Genomic DNA, 23,877 nt, shown 5'->3' on the forward strand with positions numbered 1-23,877 from the left:
TTAAAAAATATAAATGCAAAATAAAACTATCGTAATTCCTACATAGATACAAAAATTTGATAATACATATATTTATGTCATAAATCCATTTTAAAATAAAAATTAATTCTACGTATATTTATGTCATAAATCCATTTTAAAATAAAAATTAATTCTGTGTGTAGACATAATTTTTATATGTGAGTATATTTTTATATTTTATTAAACTATTGTATATAAAGGTAATAGCTAAATTTTTTAAACACAAAATTAAATTAAAGTGTAACAAATTTACAATATATAGACTTAAAAAGTTAATTAATTTTCTATAACATATATGTCTAAAATTATTGAAATTTGTTTTGAAAGAAAATTATTTTTTGGTCGTAGGGAAAAACCAAGAGAATTTTGATTTGTTTTTTTAAGAAAAAGTAGATTATAAAAAAATATAAACCTTAGATAAAAATAATTTTAAATAACTAATTTTATTTTATTTGCAAGTTTTAAAATTGTTCTTTATAGAACTTACTTTTGTATTATATTATTAAAGAAAGACTTTTACTAGATTATAGTGAATCTATTTATGTAAAAGCTCAATTGTCTAAAAAATGATTTTTTCAAAAACAAAAACCAAAAATTACTTTAGAATCTTAAACAATCAACCTCTTAACCTTTTCTTACAGATTTTAAAAGTTAGTTTATTTTATTTTTGCTTTTAATAACTTGTCCGACTACTTCGTTGAAGTCGCTTAATACCATGCTTACGATATATCAGTTGACCTTCATGGCTTCATCTTCTCCCTATTCCACACATAATTATATTTCCACAAAACTCAAATTTTTACGTTTTGGAGTAATATTGCTACACATCCATTAGATGTATTAAAATATAAATTACAAAATAATATGTAGTCACATACTTAAATTGGTTTTAGCATATTCAAGACTGTCATTTAATTCATTTAGTAAAATTTAATTAATAAGTCATTCTACTATTTATCTAACATACTACTCCAGTCTAAATGTATATTACTCCATCCGTTTCGTTTTAAATGTCGTTTTAGAATTGGACACACAGATTAAGAAAACATTTAATTTTACATATTTCTAAAATAAAAACATCATTACCAATACACCTAACCATATTTTAACCAATATAAAAATAAATTAGAATATAATATAAAGTCAATAAATTTTGCATTGAAATTATAAAACGACACTTATTTTTAAACAAAATTTTTACTCTAGAACGATACTTAAATTGAAACGGAGGGAGTATATAACAAAACTCCCCAACAATGTAAATAAATAAATTATATATATAGGATGCCTACTTGAATTAGACCATATCACCCACTTATTGTTTATTTGGCTCATAACGAAACCATCCAAAAATGAGTGAAGCAAGCGGTCATGTGCTGGTGTTTCCTTATCCATTTCAAGGGCACATCAACCCAATGATCCAACTCTCTAAACGGTTATCCAAAAAGGGACTCACCGTAACACTCATAATCGCCTCCAATAACCACCGTGAACCTTACACTTCCGACGTCTATTCCATCACCGTCCACACAATCTACGACGGTTTCCTGTCACACGAACACCCTCAAACCAAGTTCAACGAACCTCAACGTTTCATTAGCTCTACTACTCGCAGCCTCACGGATTTCATCTCTAGGTATAAGTTTTTGAGCGAATTTTCCAGCTTGACATGTAAAGTTTGTTTTAAGACAAAAAAAAGTGGAAAGCTAAAGAAGTTCAAAGAATAAGAAAAAAAAAAGGATCTAAAAGCCATAAGAATATAGCTTTTTATTTAATAAGCTAAAGAATGAGCCAACGCGCGTTTTTATGAATATGATATGAAATTATTATTTAGCATCAGTGTCATGCTCATGTATACATCATATATGTATTTGTGCAGGGATAAGTTAACGAGCAACCCTCCAAAAGCTCTGATCTATGATCCCTTCATGCCCTTTGCACTGGACGTAGCCAAGGAGTTGGGTCTATACGTAGTAGCCTATTCCACTCAACCATGGCTGGCTAGTCTTGTTTACTACCACATCAACGAAGGCACCTACGACGTCCCCGATGATAGACACGAGAATCCAACGCTTGCATCGTTTCCGGCCTTCCCATTGTTAAGCCAAAATGACCTTCCTTCTTTCGCACGCGAGAAGGGGTCTTACCCTCTACTATTCGAACTTGTGGTTAGCCAGTTCTCTAACCTGCGGCGAGCTGATTTGATTCTTTGCAACACTTTTGATCAGCTAGAACCTAAGGTGAACATCTAAGTGTTTTGGTTTCATGTTTTTAGTAGCCTGATATTCATGGGAGAAACAATTATTGTATGATCACTGTTAATTTTAGAAGTGTGTTAGATTTTTGTGCACCAGGTTGGACCAGATGAAGATAGATATGTTATCAAGATCCATCTAGAGGGTATAATATGCGTTTTATGATTAGGAAAAATATTTTTACAGGGATAATGATGCGTTTCTAAAAGAAAAAAAAATTGAGCTTTAAGACTACTATAAATATGGGTATAAAATATTAAAATTAATAATTCACATAATTAATATACAAACTTTAAACGGATATTTAATTCAATTTTTTTTTACTTTACTAAATTTCTTTGTTTTCTACTAAGGTGATTCACGTTTGTTCCCAACAAATACATATATTTAGTTTAATCAATTTTAGAACCAAATGATATACACATATTAACCACTAATATTTTAGGACCAATCGAGAATGTTTCATTTTATTATGTTTAGGACCGGCTCTGGTTTTTGAGAAGGGTAGTTTCATTAATACTATTTGTGGAACGTGTTATCTAGGTGGTGAAATGGATGAGTGATCAGTGGCCGGTGAAGAACATTGGACCGATGGTTCCCTCCAAGTTCTTGGATAACCGGTTGCTGGAAGACAAAGATTACGACCTTGGAGATTTCAAGACTGAGCCGGATGAGTCTGTCTTAAGGTGGCTAGCGAGTAAACCAGCGAAGTCGGTGGTTTACGTGGCGTTTGGGACACTGGCGGCTTTGAGTGATAAGCAGATGAAGGAAACCGCAGCGGCCATTAGACAAACCGGATACAGCTTCTTGTGGTCTGTCCGAGATTCGGAGAGAAGCAAGTTGCCGTCTGGTTTTGTTGAAGAAGCTTTGGAGAAAGATTATGGATTGGTGGCTAAGTGGGTTCCTCAGCTAGAGGTTTTATCACATGACTCAACTGGATGTTTCGTGACGCACTGTGGATGGAACTCGACTTTGGAGGCGTTATGCTTAGGGGTTCCATTGGTGGGGATGCCTCAGTGGACAGATCAGCCAACGAACGCAAAGTTTATAGAAGATGTGTGGAAGATTGGGGTTAGAGTGAAGGCTGATGAAGAAGGGTTTGTGAGTAAGGAAGAGATTGCGAGATGCGTTGTTGAGGTTATGGATGGAGAGAAAGGGAAAGAGATGAGGAAGAATGTTGAGAAGTTAAAGGTGTTGGCTCGTGAGGCTATCTCTGAAGGAGGTACTTCCGACAAGAACATTGATGAGTTTGTTGCTCTTTGGACTTGAGGATCAGACTCTTGGCATATGAATTATGCGTAGTTAAAAAAAGACCTTCGACTTTGAGACAACAAGAATGAAAAGATTTCGTGCTACTTGTATGAATATGATACATTGTAATTTTCGTAATGCTCAGTTCTGTGCATTAGAGAAGTCTATATATAGCTCAATGAAGTACTTTCCGATGTAATACATTTTCTTACACAACAAGACATAGACAAATGGGAGAGGGCACGCCGTTTCTTTTTGTATTCTTTGTACCGTTTTTATTGCACTTGAATTGCTGAGTTCTTTGAGTTTCTGAGTTAAACCTCTCCCGCTTCTCTCTACTATTTCCTGAGAAATCATCCATTTGGTTTTAGAAATAAACTTAAGGAATAATGTGAGAGTTTGGCTCTTGAATTCTAAAATATAAATGATAAAGAGTTGTCAAGAGAAAGAACTTTTTTACCAAGGAAACTTGAATGTATCTTTCCACCACCCTTGTTTTGAGCAGTGTAAAAAGATCCTATCCAATCGAACTATGATCTCAGAAAATGTCGGTCTAACAACAGCTTCCGCATCCCAGCACTCTTCAATCAATCTGTTTATTATAAAAATTGAAACAATACGTTGAAAGAGATTGGTTATTAGGATCAAGCCCAAGCAAATGATGGCTATTGTACACTAACAAAGTTCATAAAAAGGATAGAGAAGTGCATTTACTCTCTCATTTCTTGGGGACAATTTTTAGACTTGGATTTAAACGAAGGTCTTCTTCCTTCCAAACACATTAGCTTCACTGCCTCCTCTGGGGGTTTGGGATGGAAAGGTTGTCCTTCAATCATCTGTAGAATTTTTAATATTAACTCAATCAAAGATCGTCGAATGAAATTTTGTTAGAGAAGCTTATTGGTGGCCTCAGTGCTAGAAGAAAACATATCAACTAGAGTGGTTGAGAAACAGAGTGGAGTGCTTTGGAGACCATCTAAAGGAAACCTAGACCAGATGCATCAATCAAGAAATCTAGAGGAGCAGTGTTATCACGAATACTTGACCTTAATGGTAATCATAAGGTACCCACCTCATATAATACGACACCAAAAGAATATGAATCCACACTTCTGTCAAATATTTCATCTTTGTAAATCTCAGGCGCCACACAGTAGTCTGCAAACAATTGGATCATGAAATCAATCATCCTTAATGGTATATCAAAAAATGGAAACAGTTTCTCACATGCACATAAGGGAACTTACTTGAAAGATCTATATGTGCCCCGTGATTGAGGAGTCTTGATTTATCAGATGATAGCTTTGAAAAACTTATAGATCCAAATCCCGCCACCTTCAAATGTTTTCCATTATCGAGCATAATATTTCTGGCACCTTACAAGAAGTTGCAAAAATTAGTTAACAAAGTATCTTCTCTAAATATTTCAGATAGAGATTCTTCTTTATTTAGTTTATCTTACTTGGGTTTTAGATCACAGTGGATTACTAGTTCTGGCTTACACTCGTGAAGATAATTCATTCCCCTGAGAATAACCAAATGATTTGTTCAGAAGACATGTAAAACCAATGTAAACTTGAATACAATCTTGCAATTAAAAAAAGGGCACATGCCTGGCTATATCGCGGGCAAATCTTAGAACTTTGGATGGAGAAAGTCGTCCTTTCTTTTGAAGATAGCTCCCAAGGTCACCCTGCAAGTTACCCCCAAGTCAAAAGAAATTATTACCTGGAATCCAAAAAATGCTTAATGAGGGACAAATCTTGTAAGGTGTACAAAAGAGGAGAAGCTTACTTTAGGATGATACTCAGACACAATCATCATGGGGACGTTTTGAGTAACAGCTCCAACAAATTGCACAACATTAGGATGACGAACCTTTTCTAATAAAGTAAGTTCGTGTTTGAAGGCCTCTCTGTAAGTAAGTAATATACAATTTCAGAACAAAGGTAATACATCAAAAAATAAACAGAGATCAAAACAGAGGAAATGAAGATAAATTGTAAGAAATCAAACCAAAAATGCGCAATTCCAATGACTACATGAACTATGATTCTAATATCTTCGAGCTCACACATATCAGCATCACAAAGAGCATAAAAATGCTTTCAACGATCAATATGTTAAAATCACTCTTGGTCCGATGTGTTAAATTAGACTATATTATACTCAAATCTAAGAGAAGAGTAAAACGTACATGGTTTCACTATCCTTGTAGAGATCCTTATCAAGTATCTTTACAGATACCTTAGTCCCATTCCACTTAGCCACTTGATATATTCCCTGGCAAGAGTAAGTATTTTGTTAAAAACATATTAACTGAAAAACTAAAACATCATCCACGGGAAAGTGAAGCAAAAAGAGCTCTTACCTTTGAGATACCATCAGCTTTCCGAACCTGAAGTTCTTGTGGATTCAACTCGTATTCAGGAACTTCACGAGGATTCGCCACAACCATCGGTGTCCTTTTAGTTTTCTAAAACCAAGAAGAAAGAAAAGTAACTAAACGCATTGCGTATATACTAAATACGTAACTATTTAAATATAAATTTTATTTAAACTTAAGTGTTAACCGAATTTGTGATTTTAAAATGTACTTTAACATCTACTGTTATTAAAATATTTTAGATAGTAGATTTTAGAAGATTTGTGGTGATTTAAAAAGTCTTTTTGGTAGAGTTAATAGTTAAAAAAAATATCAAAATCCAAATCATATGGTTTTAGACAGAATTTTAGAAATCAATGTGACTTTCACAATTCACCTAAAATCATCTAAAACTTATATTAAAATTCAAATAATTTCTAATTGTCTCAAATGTTATGTTGAATATACCCCTAAATAATTAGTATTATATCACTACAAAAAAAACACGCTATATTCTGATGGACGTTCCAACGGACAAAAAAATAGTCGGACAAATTTGACGATTTTCCGACGGCATTCTGATGAAAACAAAAAATACTACTTCGTCGGAAATTCGTCGGAATATACCGACAACTTTCCGACGAAAGAGTGTACGCCTGTTTTCTGACGAAATAATACCGACGACCATTTTCCGACGAAATGATACCGACGGCCACTTTCGTCAGAAATTCGTCAAATTGTCTCTTTTCCGACGAACTTCTGACGATTTTGTCCGTCAGTATCCGCATGTTTTCTTGTATATATAATCAATTTAGAGACAATGATTTTATATATACTAGCCATTTAAATTTTGGGGTTAATACAAATATTTCATCATGTTATTGCACATGACAGACTCTTAGAGACCAGAAGCTAGATCCATGGAAGAAGAAGCATACCGGAACTTTGGCACCACGGGCTTTCAAAATGTTGTAAACGTCCATGTTCCCATAGTACTTAGCATCAGCAGCTGCCTATCCACACAACACCCACCCCAAAAACTTCAGATCAAAACCACACGAAAAAAAAATAAAAAATAAATATTAGGTCAAACTTCCACATTACCGTGCTTCCCCAACGATCACGAGCATCAATGTTAGCCTTCCTCGTCAGCAAAAGCTTCACAACCTCAACGTGTCCTTCACAAGCAGCGATGTGAAGAGCCGTACGACCATCAAGATCGATGCTATTAACATCAATACCTTCGTCGAGCAGATCCCGAACACCTTCGACGTCTCCTCCGCATGCGACGAAGAGGAGCTGCATAGTAGCGTCGAGGTTATCGGGGACGGCGAGCTGATGAGGAGGACGGTTGGAGCCTTCTTCAGGAGTACTGCTCCGGCGAATCGGATCGAGGGAGGATTGGCGCCCGAAGCTGAACCGCATGTTGTTGCGGCGAGGATCGTGGGATGACTGGCGCGTGAACTGGCGGCTGAGCGTGCGGCGAAGGGAGGCGGATGAGAATTGTCGGGCGATGTTCGCCATCTTATTCCGGTTTCGTCTTTTCTTCTGAGGGGAAAAGGAAAAAAATCGAATCACATTTTTTTTTTGGTTTGGTTTGAGCTGTGAGGATTATGTGAGATCCGGAGGAAGCGCGTTGGATTATCGAGGGAGATTAGTTAATTAATTAAGATTAATTGTGATGTTATTGGGGGAGGTTATGTTATGACTTTGGTTTTGACCTTTTGCTTCCAATCATTGTTTGGCAACTCTCCCGCGTAAACTTGGACTGTTGTTGATCGCTGTCCACTTATTTCGGTTGCTATAATTATTTTATTTTTCAAATTATGAAATTACCCCTAAACTTCTTGTAATGATGAAACTTTAGACCCTTTTAATTGAGAGATACTAGTGAATAAGGCTCACGTGTCGGCATGATCCAGTCGATGCCTTTTGAGCTTTCTTTTAAGCCATTTTAACGTTTATGTATGTATGACCCACATTTGGACAGACTTAATGTATGACCCCACTTTTGGACAGACCAGATGTTTTATCTGAATCCCAAAGAACCGAACCAAATCAAAAGAACCGTAACGAAATTCGCAACTAATGGTTCTTATTTTCTTAGTTTCGAAAAACTAAAATTGACAGAAAACCAAATAGACATCCAAACATTTGAAATAAAATTTCAAAAAATACATAATCTAGAATTTCACATAGAAAAATATTTAACATTATAAAAAAATATTGAAAATAACCGAAACAACCTAATCTTTATCTTAATTATATTAAATTATTTTAGTTATCCAATATTTTAATCTGACAATCTAAATCATAGATTATTTTTGTTTCAAAAATTATTTTAGTTTAAAATTATTTTAAAAATTAAATCGAATCGAAAATCAAACCGAAATTAAACTGAATTTAACAAATATTCTAACCGTTCTTATAGTTTTCTATAACCAAAACTTAAAATCCCAGAAACCGGAACCGGTACTAAACCATAAACCAAATGACAAGATCTAATGCTCAAAACCACCTCTTATCACATTTGAGAGTGGTCTCCGTACTTTCACCTGCCTGTCATCATTCCTTCTTCAATCCTCAAAACATCAAACTTTCGATTTCGTCTCTTCAATGGCAGCCATTTCTACAAGCTCTCCCCCTTCCCTTCGCAGCTTGAGATCTGCTTCTTCCGATTCTTCCCCCTCTCTCATACCCTTGACTCGTGTATCCTTCCCGGCCAAGACTTCTCACCTCTCCGGTAATAAATCTCCTAACCGTGACAACGAAACAGGAAAGAGAACAGAGAGAATCATCAGAAGCGTCGACAAGATGGTCTCGGATGCTCCGCTGACAACTCCAGAATCAAAGTAAAGTTTACATCTTTTTATATTGTAAAGTTTGTATCTTTATGTGTTTCATGATCATTGGATATGATTGTAACATTGATGTCTTTACTTTGGAGCAGGGTGAGGAAGCATACCATTTCGGTGTTTGTTGGAGACGAAAGCGGGATGATAAATAGGATTGCAGGAGTCTTTGCGAGGAGAGGATACAATATCGAGAGTCTTGCTGTTGGTCTCAACAGAGACAAGGCTTTGTTCACCATTGTTGTCTCTGGAACTGAAAGGGTGCTTCAGCAGGTCATTGAGCAGCTTCAGAAGCTCGTTAATGTTCTCAAGGTTGTTACTTTTTCTACATAACTGTGTCATCAATAGCAGCTCTTATTGATTTTTGAGTTGATAATTAGGTTGAAGATATCTCGAGTGAGCCGCAAGTGGAGCGTGAGTTGATGCTTGTAAAAGTGAATGCACATCCAGAATCCAGGGCACAGGTACTCTTCCTTTCCTTGCCTACTCAGGTGGTTGATTTTGAATCTTTGATTCAGCTTAGAGGTGGAGTTTAGTTTCTTTTTGATTTATTTACCTGCTTCTTCTGTTGAATGGATTTACAGATCATGTGGCTAGTTGATACATTCCGAGCCAGAATTGTAGATATTGCGGAACATGCATTGACTATTGAGGTACGTCTGCTTATGCTTTGTCCTGATTTTTGTGCTTGTGCTCAGTGTTGTTTATGATAGGTAGAGAAGCAAGACCATACACATATTGTTCTTTTCTACCTTGATTATGAGGAAGTGGGATTAAGAAATTTTGGTTTCTTCAATTACAGATGTTGGTTTTTAAGTAATCATTTTGTAAGCTATCTTGCAGGTAACTGGAGATCCAGGGAAAATGATTGCTGTAGAAAGAAATTTGAGAAAGTTTCAGATCAGAGAGATTGTCAGAACAGGAAAGGTAGTGGATTGTTGGACTATATGACTTTCTGAAAATCATGTTATCATCCAGTTTCTGCTTTCTACTACATCTTTGAGTGGACATAACGACATAGATCTCTTGGACTTTCCCTAATTAATGGAATATGCAATGACATTTTTATTAACAGATAGCACTGAGAAGGGAAAAGATGGGTGCTACTGCTCCATTTTGGCGATTCTCAGCAGCTTCCTATCCAGATCTCAAGGAGCAAGCACCTGCTAGTGTTCTTCGAGGTAGCAAAAAAGGAGCTGTGGTTCCTCCAACTGAAAAAACAACAGGGGTGTGTGTGCTTCTCTTCTCTCAAAAAAAAAATCAATACCCTTTTGTTTTTCTACCCCTTGCTAAATTAAATATCTTTTATTCACCCACCCAGTGTTAAAAGTTTTGTTTGCTTTTAAATGTAGGGAGATGTTTATCCCGTTGAGCAAGCTTCTGATCTAATGGTACATCGTGTTCTTGACGCCCACTGGGGACTTCTCACGGAAGAAGATGTAAGTGAGCTTGTTGCTAGATTAGATATATGTAGATTTTATAGATACTGCCGTAGGTTGTTTTGTTTGATTGATAATAGTTCATTTTTTTCTGATGTTTCAGACGAGTGGACTACGGTCACATACTCTATCTTTGCTTGTAAACGATGTTCCAGGAGTCCTTAATCTTATCACTGGTGTTTTCGCTCGAAGGGGATACAACATTCAGGCATTGTTCTTATCTCTCTCACACACATAGTATTTTTTACTGACACACTGACCAATCTTCTTTTTCTATTTTTTTTGGTTTAGAGTTTGGCTGTAGGACATGCTGAAACAGAGGGAATTTCACGCATTACAACAGTTGTTCCTGCGACAGATGAATCAGTCAGCAAATTGGTGCAGCAACTTTACAAACTCATAGATGTGCATGAGGTTAGGATCACAAATAAAATCAATTGTCTTTAGGATTATATATAACAGTTTGAATGCTCTTGTTGACTCTACCCTATGCTCTTTTACCTTTTGCTATTTCTGTTAACTGCAGGTCCATGATCTTACTCATATGCCATTTGCTGAAAGAGAACTGATGCTGATTAAGATTGCTGTGAACGCTGCTGCGAGAAGAGATGTCCTGGACATTGCTAGTATTTTCAGGGCTAAAGCTGTTGACGTTTCCGACCATACAATTACTTTGCAGGTAGATTGCATTCATCATTAACTGGATTTCTATTTGAGGTGTAGTTGCACATCACATGAAATATCTTTATACATTGGAGTACCGTTTGACATAATCTACGAAGCAGACTTCAGTTTTCCATCCGAATCTCTTTCTCCCTTAGTTTTTTTTTGGTATTTGTTGCTGAAAATTGTTTGCTGTGGAATTAGCTTACTGGGGATCTTGACAAGATGGTTGCACTACAAAGGTTGTTGGAGCCCTACGGTATATGCGAGGTTAGTTTTCATCTCTTACTAGATGTTATAATCTTGGCGCTAATAAATAAGTCTGGTAAAATAAAAAACCAAAGCCTGACACATTTTTCTAATGTCTTCTGAACAAAAATCAGTTTGAGAAGTGTTGTTGTTACTTGTATTATAACTTGTACATCGTGTTGATCTTTACTAATGAACAATCAATCAATCACAGGTTGCAAGAACAGGGCGTGTGGCGTTGGCTCGTGAATCAGGAGTGGACTCTAAGTATCTTCGTGGATACTCTTTTCCCTTAACAGGTTAACAAGTCAATCGCAGAGTTGGATACAAAACCTGTATCCATGGAACAGCAATAAAGATTTTTGAAGATAAAAGTTTCATCAAATATTTTGCAAGCCAACCCAAAGTCTAGCCAGAGAGAGACTGTGTGTAGATATGTTTGGGACTTTGTTTATTTTATAATTAGCAGATTTTTGAATTTTGTGACTTCATTTCAGTTCCTTTATTTTGAGAATAAACTGTTGTTGGGATTAATATTACTGTGATGATATCTAACAGCATAGTTTCTTAGTGGGCAATTTTTTCAAATATTCATTGTTAAGTTTTGGTCACTAAAATAGCTCTGAAAAAAAAAATCAAATCGTTATTTTTTATTTTTTATTTTGAAAATTTTAATTTTTTTTTTTTTTAATTTGAATCCCCATCTTCTAAACTCCATTTTTAACTCTAAATTTTAAATTCTAAATTTAAATTAATTAACTTTAAGGATATGAATGTATATTTATTCTTTAATAAATTTTTTTTAGTTATTTTCTTCTTTTGAGTGCTATTTTTATTAAAAAAAAACTAAAAAATGTTGTTTTATGGAGTTTTTCTTTCTTAATTCCTACAGAAAAAATTAAGAGAGAAAAGAATAACTACAGAAAAATCTCACCAGAATACTTGGACTCTTAAATCATGTCATCTTTCTATTGGTACAATTATTTTTAAAGTATTTACGTAACTAAATCATTTTGGAATATCAATAAATTAAAGTTCAGAAATTCATTTGGAAAATATCCTTTAGTAATGATGCTTAAATTAAGGCTTGGCACAAGGTGGTTACTCGCTATTTTACGTGCATTTCGGATTTGACTTTCTTTGTACGAGTGATAAAATTTTTGACTTGTATTTGATTTGTTAAACAATGAGTACTTGATCAAAAATGAATTACTTGCAAGTTATTTATCTGACTTTATTATTTATTATTTACGAGCACTTGTGAATTATTTACGAGTTTTTTTGAGTATCTAAGAACTACTTACTAAATAATAATCTATTAGAAATAGACATGAAAGTTTGTTTTATTTATTCTACTTAACATAACATCTTAATTACTTTAAACGAAATATTTGTTCATATTATAAAGAAGACAAATAAAAATATATATGAATATATCAATATATAAACATTGTATAATTTTTATGATGACAAAAATGTCTTCTCTAAACAAGTAACATATAATAACAAGTCATGTAGTTAAGTTTTTAATACTTGTTACTATATAATACTTAACTAGATGATGAGGAATATTCAAAAATCAAGACATATACGAAATAAGTAATAAGTATAAGAAGAGTAATGAGTGTTTGTGTCCAATTCTAAATACAACTAAAAGAAAAGACAAATATAAATAAGTATTTAATAGATCATGTAACAAATAGTAATGAGGCAAGTAACGAGTCAAGTACTAAAAATAATAATGATACTTGATATTTGATATTTGATTTGGTCTTGGAAGTAATGAAAGTTGTCGACTTGTTACTTGCCTTGGCAACACCGAATACTTAAATTTTTAAGGCGGGTACGAGTCAAGTAACAAGTTTAAGGCGAGTAACGAGTAATGATGCTCAACCCTAGCTTTAATGACTTAAAAGCAGAGATGGGACTGATTTTGTAAACGTTTTGGATTGGAGAGTCAAATTAAAGCATTGACTGAACCGGTTATGTTATTGATAATATGTACCCATACTTATCTTCTAGTAAGAAATTTGATTTGCTTACGGTAATAAATTATGTATTTAGAAAAATAAAACAGATCCAGCCGGACCTAGTGTCTCTTCGGAACAGCTTAAATACGGCTACCAATCTTAGAAAATGGGAGCCTACAAAAAAAATGAAACAGTTTTGTGGATACTAATGAAACACAAGAGATGTATCAATAAGTAAAAATATATAATATCTTTAATATGCAGAAACACAGAAAAGATCTTCACAGAAGCAGAACAAATCCCACAAATATACAAACTAACGTCACTGGTTCCACCAGCAACCACCATATAGACCACTGTAATCGATTGCAATACCAACAGAAAGATACATACATATCTATGACTACAAAATTAGTTCGCCTTCGGAAACTGTTACGCAATTCCAAGGCATAAATATAATCATATATCTACACAAAATTGGTGAATTCATAACAGAGCAACTATACAATAATTTTTATGCTTTACTCCAAATCTAAAGCTTTCCTCATCTTAGAGACTCTCAATATTCTTGTATTTAAGGCTCACACGACTCAGTCCACCAAACCTCCAGGAATCTCGAAAAACACAAAAGGAGATAGAAGAATCAATAAAGATGTTTACACCAAAAAAAAAGAATCACAAAGATGTACTCCGCTAATTCACACGACATTACACAGACAGACCACAAAACCTAGTGAACAAGTCTCTTGTGATTATAATATTGGAAACAATAAAGTAAAGAGGAGAGAGGGCGATAAAAAGAACAGAAAGTTGGAGCGACGTCTCTTGTACGTGGAACTTTAAGGAAAAGATGAGAGACTCTTTTGTAAGAGTGATTTACAGTAATAGACACTTTTTGTCTTTTTATTACATAATAAGACACATGTTGCTCCTTGCACACTTCTTTATGTCGAAAAGACTCTAAAACCCCTAACTAAAAGAATTAAAGCAATTGAATATATTTGCTGTCTTGGGCGGTGAATCAAATATTTCAATTACAAATTAATTTAAAATCTTGATCTAGGAAGGATGAAACGCTGGCCACACATTTTTTATCTACTTTATTCGTCTTTATCTTTTATATTCTCTCACAGACTCCATTCTACGAAGAGAAAAAATCATTTGATTTCCTCTCATTCTCTGGTTGATGACGGCCGGTGTTAAAAGAGTAAAGTTTGAAGTAAGTGACGAGTGTTATTTATTCAATGTTCTTTAAAAATGTGAATTGTTTGATAAAAAAATGTGATAATTGTTTGTTTAGAAATTGGTTATGTTTCAGTTTGTTGTAATCTAGTTTAAAAATTATTTTTGCCCCCGGTAGGCTGAGATTCGAAGGCCAGGTGTCAAGGTTGTTTGCAACAGAGAGAATTCTGAGAAAATAGTTAAATGTGTACTCAAAGTCGGATGTTTTTTTGTTTGGTATGGAACCTCCACTCGGTGTGATATTTTTTTCTTGGATTATATATGTAAGTTTGTTGGAATGTAAGTGGATGGTTGAATAGGTCATCGTACATGAGGAGATGAAATGGGAGTATAAAATCCAAGTGTACGTGTTGGTGTATGTAGTATACAAAAGACATTGTATATGGTATGTGTGTACAACAATTGTGGAAGGATAATTGTGGACAGAGATGGTGGAGGCTTTACGTACATATTAGATTTGATATGGTACATATGTACAATAAAGATAATAGTGTACTTGTGTACAAAGAAAAAAAGATATGTACACATGGACATTACAAGTAAAGGCAATGTTCAATAAGAACGAGGAGCATGTGTCTAATTAGAACAAAACCTGAGTAAGAAGAGTGAAGAGTAACATGGACATCTCTCTTTTTGTCCCTTTTAATGTTGTTCCCAAAATTTTTGTAATTTAAGTGGAGCAGCATATTAACAGAGGTGAGATGTAAACCACCTTTGGAGGCAAATAAGATCGAAGGTTCTTGATTAACTAGTTTTTATATTATTTTTTTTGGTATTTGAACATTTAATCTTTTGTTTTACAGAGGTGAAATGTGTTTGTTAGAAGATCAAAAGATAACTCAATAACAAAGGTTCCAAGAAACTAAATGAGGTCGTTTCTTAAGAATCCGATAGCAACGGGATATGTTGCTTGTGTTGAGATGTTTAGCAGTGGTTGGAGAATGATATCAAATTTTGATTCAATACGAGCACGGAATTTCATATTTAAAACATACCTCATGTTTCTTGTTCTAGATTTCAAGGTATACTTGGTGTACACGTAGGCATATGTGATCTTGTGTACATGTGGACAGAGTTTCAAAGATGTACATGTGGATTATGTGTGGACTGTGCATGTGGACACTCTCTGTATACATGTGGACAACATCCTTAGAAAGATTTCTCTTTTTGTTTACAAACACCCGTCCATGATATCCCGTACACAAGTGCATGTCTATATGGATATGTATATTCAGATCAGTTAGTATCCATAACCCATTGTCTATTTTAATTTGTTAATATGGCTATGTTTTCATTAAGAGACAATAATTAAGACTTTGATAATGTGATAACCTACCAACTATGCATTACTTATACTTTGCTTGATCCTTTCTCAGCATAAACACGATTAGGTGTACATATGTACACCATATATATAGTATCTATATGTACACATACATGTGTGTGACCAACAACCTAAGTGCTTACAAATACATATTTCCAGAGGAAATCAATATGCATTTTCAATTTAAAAATAAAACAGAACACGGCTTGTTCACAAGTTACCATATCATACATAACACCACTGGTGTATTTTGAGATTTAATGGAAGGTAAGTTGCATTTTCAGCTGAAAGTTGATAAAAGCTTTCTATAAGCAAAACCAACTCACTCCCAAAAAATCATCATTGACAATAGGTAGAAGTCCATTATTCTCTTCAGATTTGTCCATTGTCATGATTAAAAATTGTAAAACATATGTACAACACATCTATCATTATCCACATGTACAAATAATGTAAACATTCACATGTACACCAAATAATATATTCGGGGCCATGAGGAGATGGAAGAGGACCATAATAATCAACTTCGTTGTTTCTTCGCTATCATAAGCAAAGCGACTCTTCGTATGGCGATTCCAAACACTATATAACCCATCCAAAGAAAGAGATAGCGAAGAGGGATTTCAAAGAGATCCTCCTTCGCAGCTATCTGAGGGTTTCGACGGTGGTCTTGAGACTGAAGGTAGAGAATTTAGAGTAGTCAATCAAGGAGTAATAAGTGTAGGAGGAAACGGGTGAGGAAGAGAGTGGAAGAAGGAGACGGTGAAGATGGAGTTCGAGGAGATCCTCCTCCGCCGCTGCTTAAGGGATTCGACGGTGGAGGGTTTTGAGTAGGGGATTCCGAAAGAATAATCCGTGTGGGAGGAGACAGTTGAAAAGTAACAGGAACAGAAGACGGAGAAGGAGATGTGAGATGTGGTTGGCGGCGGAGGAGAGGAACATGGTGTGGTGGAAGGAGGAAAAAATATGATTTTTATAATTGCTTAAAGAAAGAAGGATAGAATTGAAATTTCATGTTTTTTTTTTTTTGTAACAAAGGAAAAACTTGACAAAGTGTCTCGGTAGCAACAAGTGCTCTATTATGAAATAAAAAGATGAAAAGTGACCTGGGATGTAAATGTTTCCTTTTGTAATGTGTTTCATTGTTATTGGTTCATATTCTCTATGTTTTTTTTGTATCAAATCTTCTATGTTTATAATTTAATTGTAAAGTAAATTACATTAATATTATATAGATAAAAAACTCTTGTGAGAAAGTGTACCGCTAATGATGCACACAAGTTATACGTTTGAAAAATCAACTAACTTTAGCGCCATTAAGTTCTCCAATCAAAAATATAAAAAGACTTCACGTAGCTCTCTATCTTTTTCCAAGTCAAGTTGTGTGTGGTTACATATCTTTATTTAAACCACCAACACTCTCTCTCATTTTTCTTAAACCAAAACAATTCTCTTCTTCACTACTAATTCATAAAGACCATGTCTGAATCCCGTTTGCATTTGCATTTTCTCTCGCTACTTTTGCTCTGTTATGTCTCCCCTTCAAGCTTCTTTAACTTAAACATCGATTACAGTAGCTATGTTGCTTGCGGTCCCCATCAGACTCAAGCTCTCACTGAGTTCATGAACGAGTTTGATAGCAGCCAGTGCAACCTCAGTGATCCCTATAACGGAGTCTGGTGCGATAACTCGACTGGTGCGGTCACAATGCTACGACTCCAGGCGTGTCTCAGCGGAACTCTAAAGCCCAATAGTAGCCTCTTCAGGTTACACCATCTTCGTTACCTTGCACTCATTCAAAACAACTTCATCTCAGCTACAATTCCTTCAGAATTTGGGAATCTCAGCAGGTTAGAGGCCTTATCTCTTAGGAATAATAGCTTTGTAGGCCAAGTTCCTTCCTCATTTAACAGCCTAAGCCTTCTTTCCGTTTTAGAACTTTCCCTAAACGAGCTCACTGGTAGTTTCCCACTTGTGAGGAATCTAACAAAGCTCTCGGCTTTAAGCCTTGCTGCGAATCATTTCTATGGAACTCTGAATCCTAAGAGTACTAGCCTGTTTGAGTTGCGCCACCTCCGTTACCTTGATCTAAGTCAAAACAACTTCACCTCATCACTCCCTTCTGAATTTGGAAATCTCAACAGACTAGAGATCTTGGCTCTTTCCTCCAATGACTTTTTCGGGCAAGTTCCTCCCACAATTAGTAACCTAACCTCGTTAGAGGAATTGAACCTTCACCACAACCAACTCACTGGTAGTTTCTCACTTGTTCAAAACCTAACCATGCTTTCAGTTATAGCAATCAATCATAATCACTTCTCTGGAGCCATTCCATCTTCTCTCTTCACCATGCCTTTCTTATCATATCTCGAGCTGAGAGACAACGATCTCACTGATTCTGTTGAAGTTTACAACTCCTCATCTACCCTGTCTAGGCTCGAGTACTTGTCCCTTGGGAATAACCATTTTGAAGGAAAAATCATAGAGCCTATCTCAAAACTCATCAGCGTCAAGATTCTTGACCTTTCTTTCCTTAACACAAGTTACCCGATTGATGTAAGCCTCTTCTCCACGCTGAAAGATTTGGTGGACCTTGATCTTTCCGGTAATAGTATATCTCCGGCCAGTTTAGGTTCAAATTTAGACATCCCAACAAACCTGGAGATTTTGTTGTTACGAGGTTGCGGCATCAAAGAGTTCCCAAATATCTTTAAGATCCTTGAGAAGTTGGAGAATATAGACTTGTCCGACAACATAATCAAAGGCGAGGTCCCGGAGTGGTTATGGAAGCTTCCTCGTCTAAACACAGTGTTTCTTTCAAATAATTCGTTTAATGGTTTGGAAGGTCCAGTGGATGTTTTGGTAAATTCATCTGTGAAGAATTTATTTATGGAGCGAAACTATTTTGAAGGAGCAGTTCCTATTCTACCACTCTCCATCAACAACTTTGCTGCGACAATCAATAGATTCACAGGGAGAATACCTCTTTCAATATGCAATTGTAGGTCGCTTACGCATTTATGGCTTCCTTACAACAACCTCACGGGTCCAATCCCTCAATGCTTGAGTAACTTGACGGTTTTGAATCTCCGGAAGAACAACTTGGAAGGAAGTATCCTTGAGGCATTTTATGTCGGTGCTTCTCTACAAACACTTGATGTTGGACACAATCGACTAACCGGGAAACTTCCAAGATCTCTTCAGAATTGTTCATCTCTCGAGTTTCTAGCTGTTGACCACAACATAATCAAAGACAAGTTTCCTTTTTGGCTCAAGGCTTTACCAAATTTGCAAGTCCTTATCCTCAGTTCAAACAAATTCTATGGATCTATATCTCCTCCTGGTCAAGGTCCTCTCGGGTTTCCAGAGCTGCGTATATTTGAGATAGCTGATAATAAGTTTACTGGAAGCTTGCAACCGAGATAATTTGTCAATTGGAAAGCATCGTCCCTTATGATGAATGAAGATGGTGGTCTATATATCGCACGGGAACTCATTTTATAAAAAATATATTATAATCTATAATATATAATTTTATATGCCTGATAAAAAAATTAAACCATATAAATAATTAAATTTAATTTTGATGATTAAAATATGATTTACAAAGTATTCAAATATATATATATAAAAAATATATATATATATTTTATAAACCTTAATATTCCCTTTAATTTTTTATCAAAACACATATTGCATACAATTGTGTCTTCATTCTTTTTAAATTTTTTCATACATTTTTCACATGATAGTTATCTTCAACCACTTTTTGAACAAAATGCAATTTTTTTTTTTGCATGATATATAATTTTTTTCCTATTTAAGACATAATATTAAAATTATTAGTTTATAATTTTAAACAATTATAATTTGTATGTTGGTAATTGTTATTTTGTATATTTATCTACCTGCTTTATTTATTGAAAATGAATATTCAGAAAATTGAATATTGTAATAAATATATGTTGATTTACGTTAATATGACATGTCTCATTTAAAATATTTTTTTTTTAATTTTTGGGAGAGTTCTCATAAAATACCAACACTTATTATATAAACTAACACATTACTTAAATAAAACCTATATTTTTTAAAGCAATCCCACTTTGAGGTGAAAAGACACTTTGTTTAGATGAAAAATTGCAACTTTGACATTATTTTTTTCACCATTTTATTATTAGTAGATTAGTGAAAATTTGATTTGAAAAATGTATGGGAGAGACTATTTATAGATTTTTTAAAGTCTATTTGAATAGTCACAACCCTTCAATATGAATAGTTGCATTCTTTTAACACTCACAACTTCTCATTTTTTAAAAGATACTAGTGAATAGTCACAACTTTTAGACTATTTTTAGAAGGACACAACCTTACAACATATAACTTTTAGAAAAGACACAACTCTCTACACATATTTTTCAAAAGACACAACCTTTCAACATAATTGAAGTTCACAACCTTAGGAATTAATTGGAAAAGACACAACCTTACTACATAGAACTTTTAGAAAAGACACAACCCTTTACACTACTTTTTCAAAAGACACAACCTTTCAACATAAGTGTATTCACAACCTTAGAAATTAATTGTAAAAGACACAACCTTCCAACATAGAACTTTTAGAAAAGACACAACCCTTTACACTTCTTTTTCAAAAGATACAATCTTTCAACATAAGTGGACTCACAACCTTTAGAATTAATTGGGATTGCTATTATTAGCAGATAAGAAACTCTTGTGAGAAAGTGTACTGCTAATGATGCTCTTAGTGGGCGACACATGTAGGGTCTTCTGATGTCTTTCCCAAGTTATACGTTTGAAAAATCAAGTAACTTTAGCGCCATTAAGTTCTCCAATCAAAAATAGCGTAGCTCTCTATCTTTTTCCAAGTCACGTTGTGTGTGGTGACATATCTTTATTTATACCACCAACCCTCTCTCTCATTTTTCTTAAACCAAAACAATTCTTCTTCAATACTTTTTCATAAAGACCATGTCTGAATCCCATTTGCATTTGCATTTTCTCTCGCTACTTTTGCTCTGTTATGTCTCCCCTTCAAGCTTCTCCAGTTTAAACATCGACTATAGTAGCTATGTTGCTTGTCGTCCCTATCAAACTCAAGTTCTCACTGAGTTCATGAACGAGTTTGATAGCAGCCACTGCAACCTCAGTGATCCCTATAACAGAGTCTGGTGCGATAACTCTACCGGTGCGGTCACAATGCTACGACTAAGAGCCTGCCTCAGTGGAAACCTTAAGCCCAACAGTAGCTTATTCAGGTTACATCATCTTCGTTACCTTGACCTCTATCAAAACAACTTCATCTCAGCTACACTTCCTTCTGAATTTGACAATCTCAACAGGTTAGAGGTCTTATATCTTTCCAATAATAGCTTTGTAGGCCAAGTTCCTTCCTCATTTAATAACCTAAGCCTTCTTTCCTATTTAGACCTTTCCCAAAATGATCTCACCGGTAGTTTCCCACTCTTACGGAATCTATCAAAGCTCTCGTTTTTAGACCTTAACAATAATCATTTCTCTGGAACTCTGAATCCAAACATTACTAGCCTGTTTGAGTTGTACAACCTCCGTTACCTTGATCTAAGTTACAACAACTTCAGTTCATCACTCCCTTCTGAGTTTGGAAATCTCAACAAACTTGAGATCTTGGCTCTTCAGTCCAGCGACTTTTTCGGGGAAGTTCCTCCCACAATTAGTAACTTAACCTCGTTAACAGAATTATACCTTGATGACAACCAGCTCACTGGTAGTTTCCCACTTGTGCAAAATCTTACCATGCTCTCCGTTATAGAAATCGCTGATAATCACTTCTCTGGAACCATTCCTTCTTCTCTCCTCACTATGCCTTCCTTATTAGTTCTCAAACTGCGTGGAAATAATCTCACGGGATCTATTAAATTTCCTAACTCCTCTACCCCGTCTAGGCTCGAGTACTTGTACCTTGGGAAAAACCATTTCGAAGGAAAAATCATAGAGCCTATCTCAAAGCTCATCAACCTCAAGCTTCTTGACCTTTCTTTGCTAAACACAAGTTACCCGATTGACTTAAACCTCTTCTCCTCTCTTGAATCTTTGTTGCACCTTGATCTTTCTGGTAACAGTATATCTCCAGCCAGTTTAGATTCAAAGTCAGACATCCCAATAAACCTGGAGATTTTGTGGTTACAAGGCTGCGGCATCAAAGAGTTCCCAAATATCTTAAAGATCCTTGAGAAGTTGGAGTATATAGACATTTCGGGAAATATAATCAAAGGAAAAGTCCCCGAGTGGCTATGGAAGCTTCCTCGTCTAAACACCGTGTTTTTAACAAATAACTCGTTTAATGGTTTGGAAGGTCCAGTGGATGTTTTGGTAAATTCATCTGTGAAGAATTTATTACTAGGGCAGAACCATTTTGAAGGAACAATTCCTCTCCTACCACTCTCTATCAACGTCTTCTCTGCGTCAGGCAATAGATTCACAGGGAGCATACCTCTTTCAATCTGCAACTATAGATCTCTCACGCAATTGAAGATAGGTTACAACAACCTCACGGGTACAATCCCTCAATGCTTGAGTAACTTTACGTTTGTGAATCTTCGGAAGAACAACTTGGAAGGGAGTATTCCTGACGCCTTTCATATCAGTTCTTCTCTAAAGACACTTGACGTTGGACACAATCTACTCACCGGGAAACTTCCAAGATCTCTTCAAAATTGCTCATCTCTAGAGTTTCTGGTTGTTGACCACAACAGAATCAAAGACAAGTTTCCTTTTTGGCTCAAGTCTTTATCAAATTTGGAAGTACTTATCCTCAGTTCTAACAAGTTATATGGATCTATATCTCTTCCTGGTCAAGGTCCTCTCGGGTTTCCAGAGTTACGTATATTTGAGATATCTGATAATAAGTTTACTGGAAGCTTGCCACCAAGATATTTTGAGAACTGGAAAGCGTCGTCACTTATGATGAACGAAGATGGTGGTCTGTATATGGTATACACAAAGGCTACTTCGGGGAGGCTGTCCTATTTCAATATAGAAGCTATAGATTTGAAATACAAAGGTCTATCAATGGAGCAAGGGAGGGTCCTTACCTCATACGCCACTATTGATCTTTCTGGGAATAGAATTGAAGGACAGATTCCTGAATCAATTGGTCTTTTGAAAGCATTGATTGCACTCAACTTATCAAACAACGCCTTCACAGGCCATATTCCTCTGTCTCTCTCCAATCTTGGCAAGCTCGAGTCACTAGACCTATCAAGCAACCAACTCTCAGGGACTATTCCTAATGGAATCGGGAGCCTCTCTTTTTTGGAGTACATAAATGTGTCTCACAACCAACTCAAGGGAGAAATACCACAAGGAACACAGATTACCGGCCAACCTAAGTCTTCATTTGAAGGGAATGCAGGGCTTTGTGGTCTTCCTCTCCAGGAAACTTGCTTTGGGACTATTGCGCCACCAACACAGCAACCCAAGGAAGAAGAAGAAGGAGAAGAGGAAGAAGTGTTGAACTGGAAAAGCGTGGCAATAGGGTATGGAACTGGAGTGTTGCTTGGACTTGCAATAGCACACCTCATTGCAACATATAAACCGGAGTGGCTCGTTAAGATAATTGGTCCGAACAAGCGCAGAAGCCTTTAGGAGTGTTTTTAGTTTGAGTATGATATGAACCTTCAATGTATGTCAAGTGGTTGATGTGATTCCTCTTGTATGGAAGCATCTCTTTATGTTTGTTGTATCATTGTCTGATGCTTTGTTTCTATTTCGTTTTCTATAAAATAAGAAGGGTGAACGTTTTGTAGTCAATTTCATGTGCATCTCTCTTTTTTTTCCTCTACTGAGTAAAATGGCAGACGGAAGGAAGATGGTAAAAGGGGGTCATATTGGGATTTAGTAGTATTCAATAAGAAGAAGCCAATAAACTGTTGAGACCTAATGGGATAGAGACAACTAATATATTAAATGGCCGTTTTGTATAGAAAGCTTTGTGATTATGTCACTTATTAATTTGAAGTTGCCTGTAAGAAAATGATTGCTGTAGAAAGAAATTTGAGAAAGTTTCAGATCAGAGAGATTGTCAGAACAGGAAAGGTAGTGGATTGTTGGACTATATGACTTTCTGAAAATCATGTTATCATCCAGTTTCTGCTTTCTACTACATCTTTGAGTGGACATAAACACATAGATCTCCTGGACTTTCCTTAACTTTTGGAATATGGAATGATGATTTTTAATAACAG

The 23,877-nt window shown here is 35.4% G+C and overlaps 5 protein-coding genes across 7 annotated transcripts; 4 read left to right on the plus strand and 1 right to left on the minus strand.

Moving 5' to 3' along the window:
• Positions 1-1,312: 1,312 nt before the first annotated feature.
• On the plus strand, positions 1,313-3,726 carry UGT74C1-2 (UDP-glycosyltransferase 74C1). Its single transcript, XM_009142934.3, has 3 exons — positions 1,313-1,657; positions 1,901-2,261; positions 2,820-3,726. The coding sequence occupies exons 1-3, from the start codon at positions 1,374-1,376 to the stop codon at positions 3,543-3,545; spliced, it is 1,371 nt and encodes a 456-aa protein (XP_009141182.1). The 5' UTR covers positions 1,313-1,373; the 3' UTR covers positions 3,546-3,726.
• LOC103865153 (integrin-linked protein kinase 1) lies at positions 3,612-8,177 on the minus strand. Of its 3 annotated transcripts, none has more exons than XM_009142933.3 (12): positions 6,997-8,176; positions 6,831-6,905; positions 5,899-6,003; positions 5,725-5,810; positions 5,406-5,442; positions 5,141-5,220; positions 4,990-5,052; positions 4,775-4,896; positions 4,600-4,685; positions 4,242-4,363; positions 3,988-4,119; positions 3,612-3,872 (listed from the first exon to the last, which is right to left on the minus strand). In XM_009142933.3, the coding sequence occupies exons 1-12, from the start codon at positions 7,414-7,416 to the stop codon at positions 3,866-3,868; spliced, it is 1,335 nt and encodes a 444-aa protein (XP_009141181.1). In that variant the 5' UTR covers positions 7,417-8,176; the 3' UTR covers positions 3,612-3,865. The 3 variants fall into 3 exon arrangements, with proteins under 3 accessions (XP_009141181.1, XP_009141179.1, XP_009141180.1); XM_009142931.3 differs by having other exon boundaries at positions 5,322-5,442; positions 6,997-8,165; XM_009142932.3 differs by lacking the exon at positions 3,612-3,872 and having other exon boundaries at positions 3,984-4,119; positions 5,322-5,442; positions 6,997-8,177.
• Positions 8,178-8,401: 224 nt separating this feature from the next.
• Positions 8,402-11,673, plus strand: LOC103865158 (acetolactate synthase small subunit 2, chloroplastic). The gene is made up of 12 exons (XM_033289605.1): positions 8,402-8,744; positions 8,843-9,056; positions 9,125-9,208; positions 9,329-9,397; positions 9,588-9,671; positions 9,820-9,972; positions 10,097-10,183; positions 10,287-10,391; positions 10,475-10,597; positions 10,710-10,862; positions 11,051-11,116; positions 11,310-11,673. Exons 1-12 carry the CDS (start codon positions 8,509-8,511, stop codon positions 11,397-11,399), a joined length of 1,464 nt encoding a protein of 487 aa, XP_033145496.1. The 5' UTR covers positions 8,402-8,508; the 3' UTR covers positions 11,400-11,673.
• Positions 11,674-12,358: 685 nt separating this feature from the next.
• Positions 12,359-23,459, plus strand: LOC103865155 (receptor like protein 24). The gene is made up of 3 exons (XM_033289602.1): positions 12,359-14,284; positions 14,426-17,397; positions 20,911-23,459. Exons 2-3 carry the CDS (start codon positions 17,111-17,113, stop codon positions 23,276-23,278), a joined length of 2,655 nt encoding a protein of 884 aa, XP_033145493.1. The 5' UTR covers positions 12,359-14,284; positions 14,426-17,110; the 3' UTR covers positions 23,279-23,459.
• LOC117133446 (receptor like protein 24-like) lies at positions 17,914-20,119 on the plus strand. Its single transcript, XM_033289613.1, has one exon. It carries the CDS (start codon positions 17,915-17,917, stop codon positions 19,055-19,057), a length of 1,143 nt encoding a protein of 380 aa, XP_033145504.1. The 5' UTR covers position 17,914; the 3' UTR covers positions 19,058-20,119.
• Positions 23,460-23,877: the final 418 nt, after the last annotated feature.

The sequence above is a fragment of the Brassica rapa genome, chromosome A04 (assembly GCF_000309985.2).
Source record: "Brassica rapa cultivar Chiifu-401-42 chromosome A04, CAAS_Brap_v3.01, whole genome shotgun sequence".
NCBI lineage: Eukaryota > Viridiplantae > Streptophyta > Magnoliopsida > Brassicales > Brassicaceae > Brassica > Brassica rapa.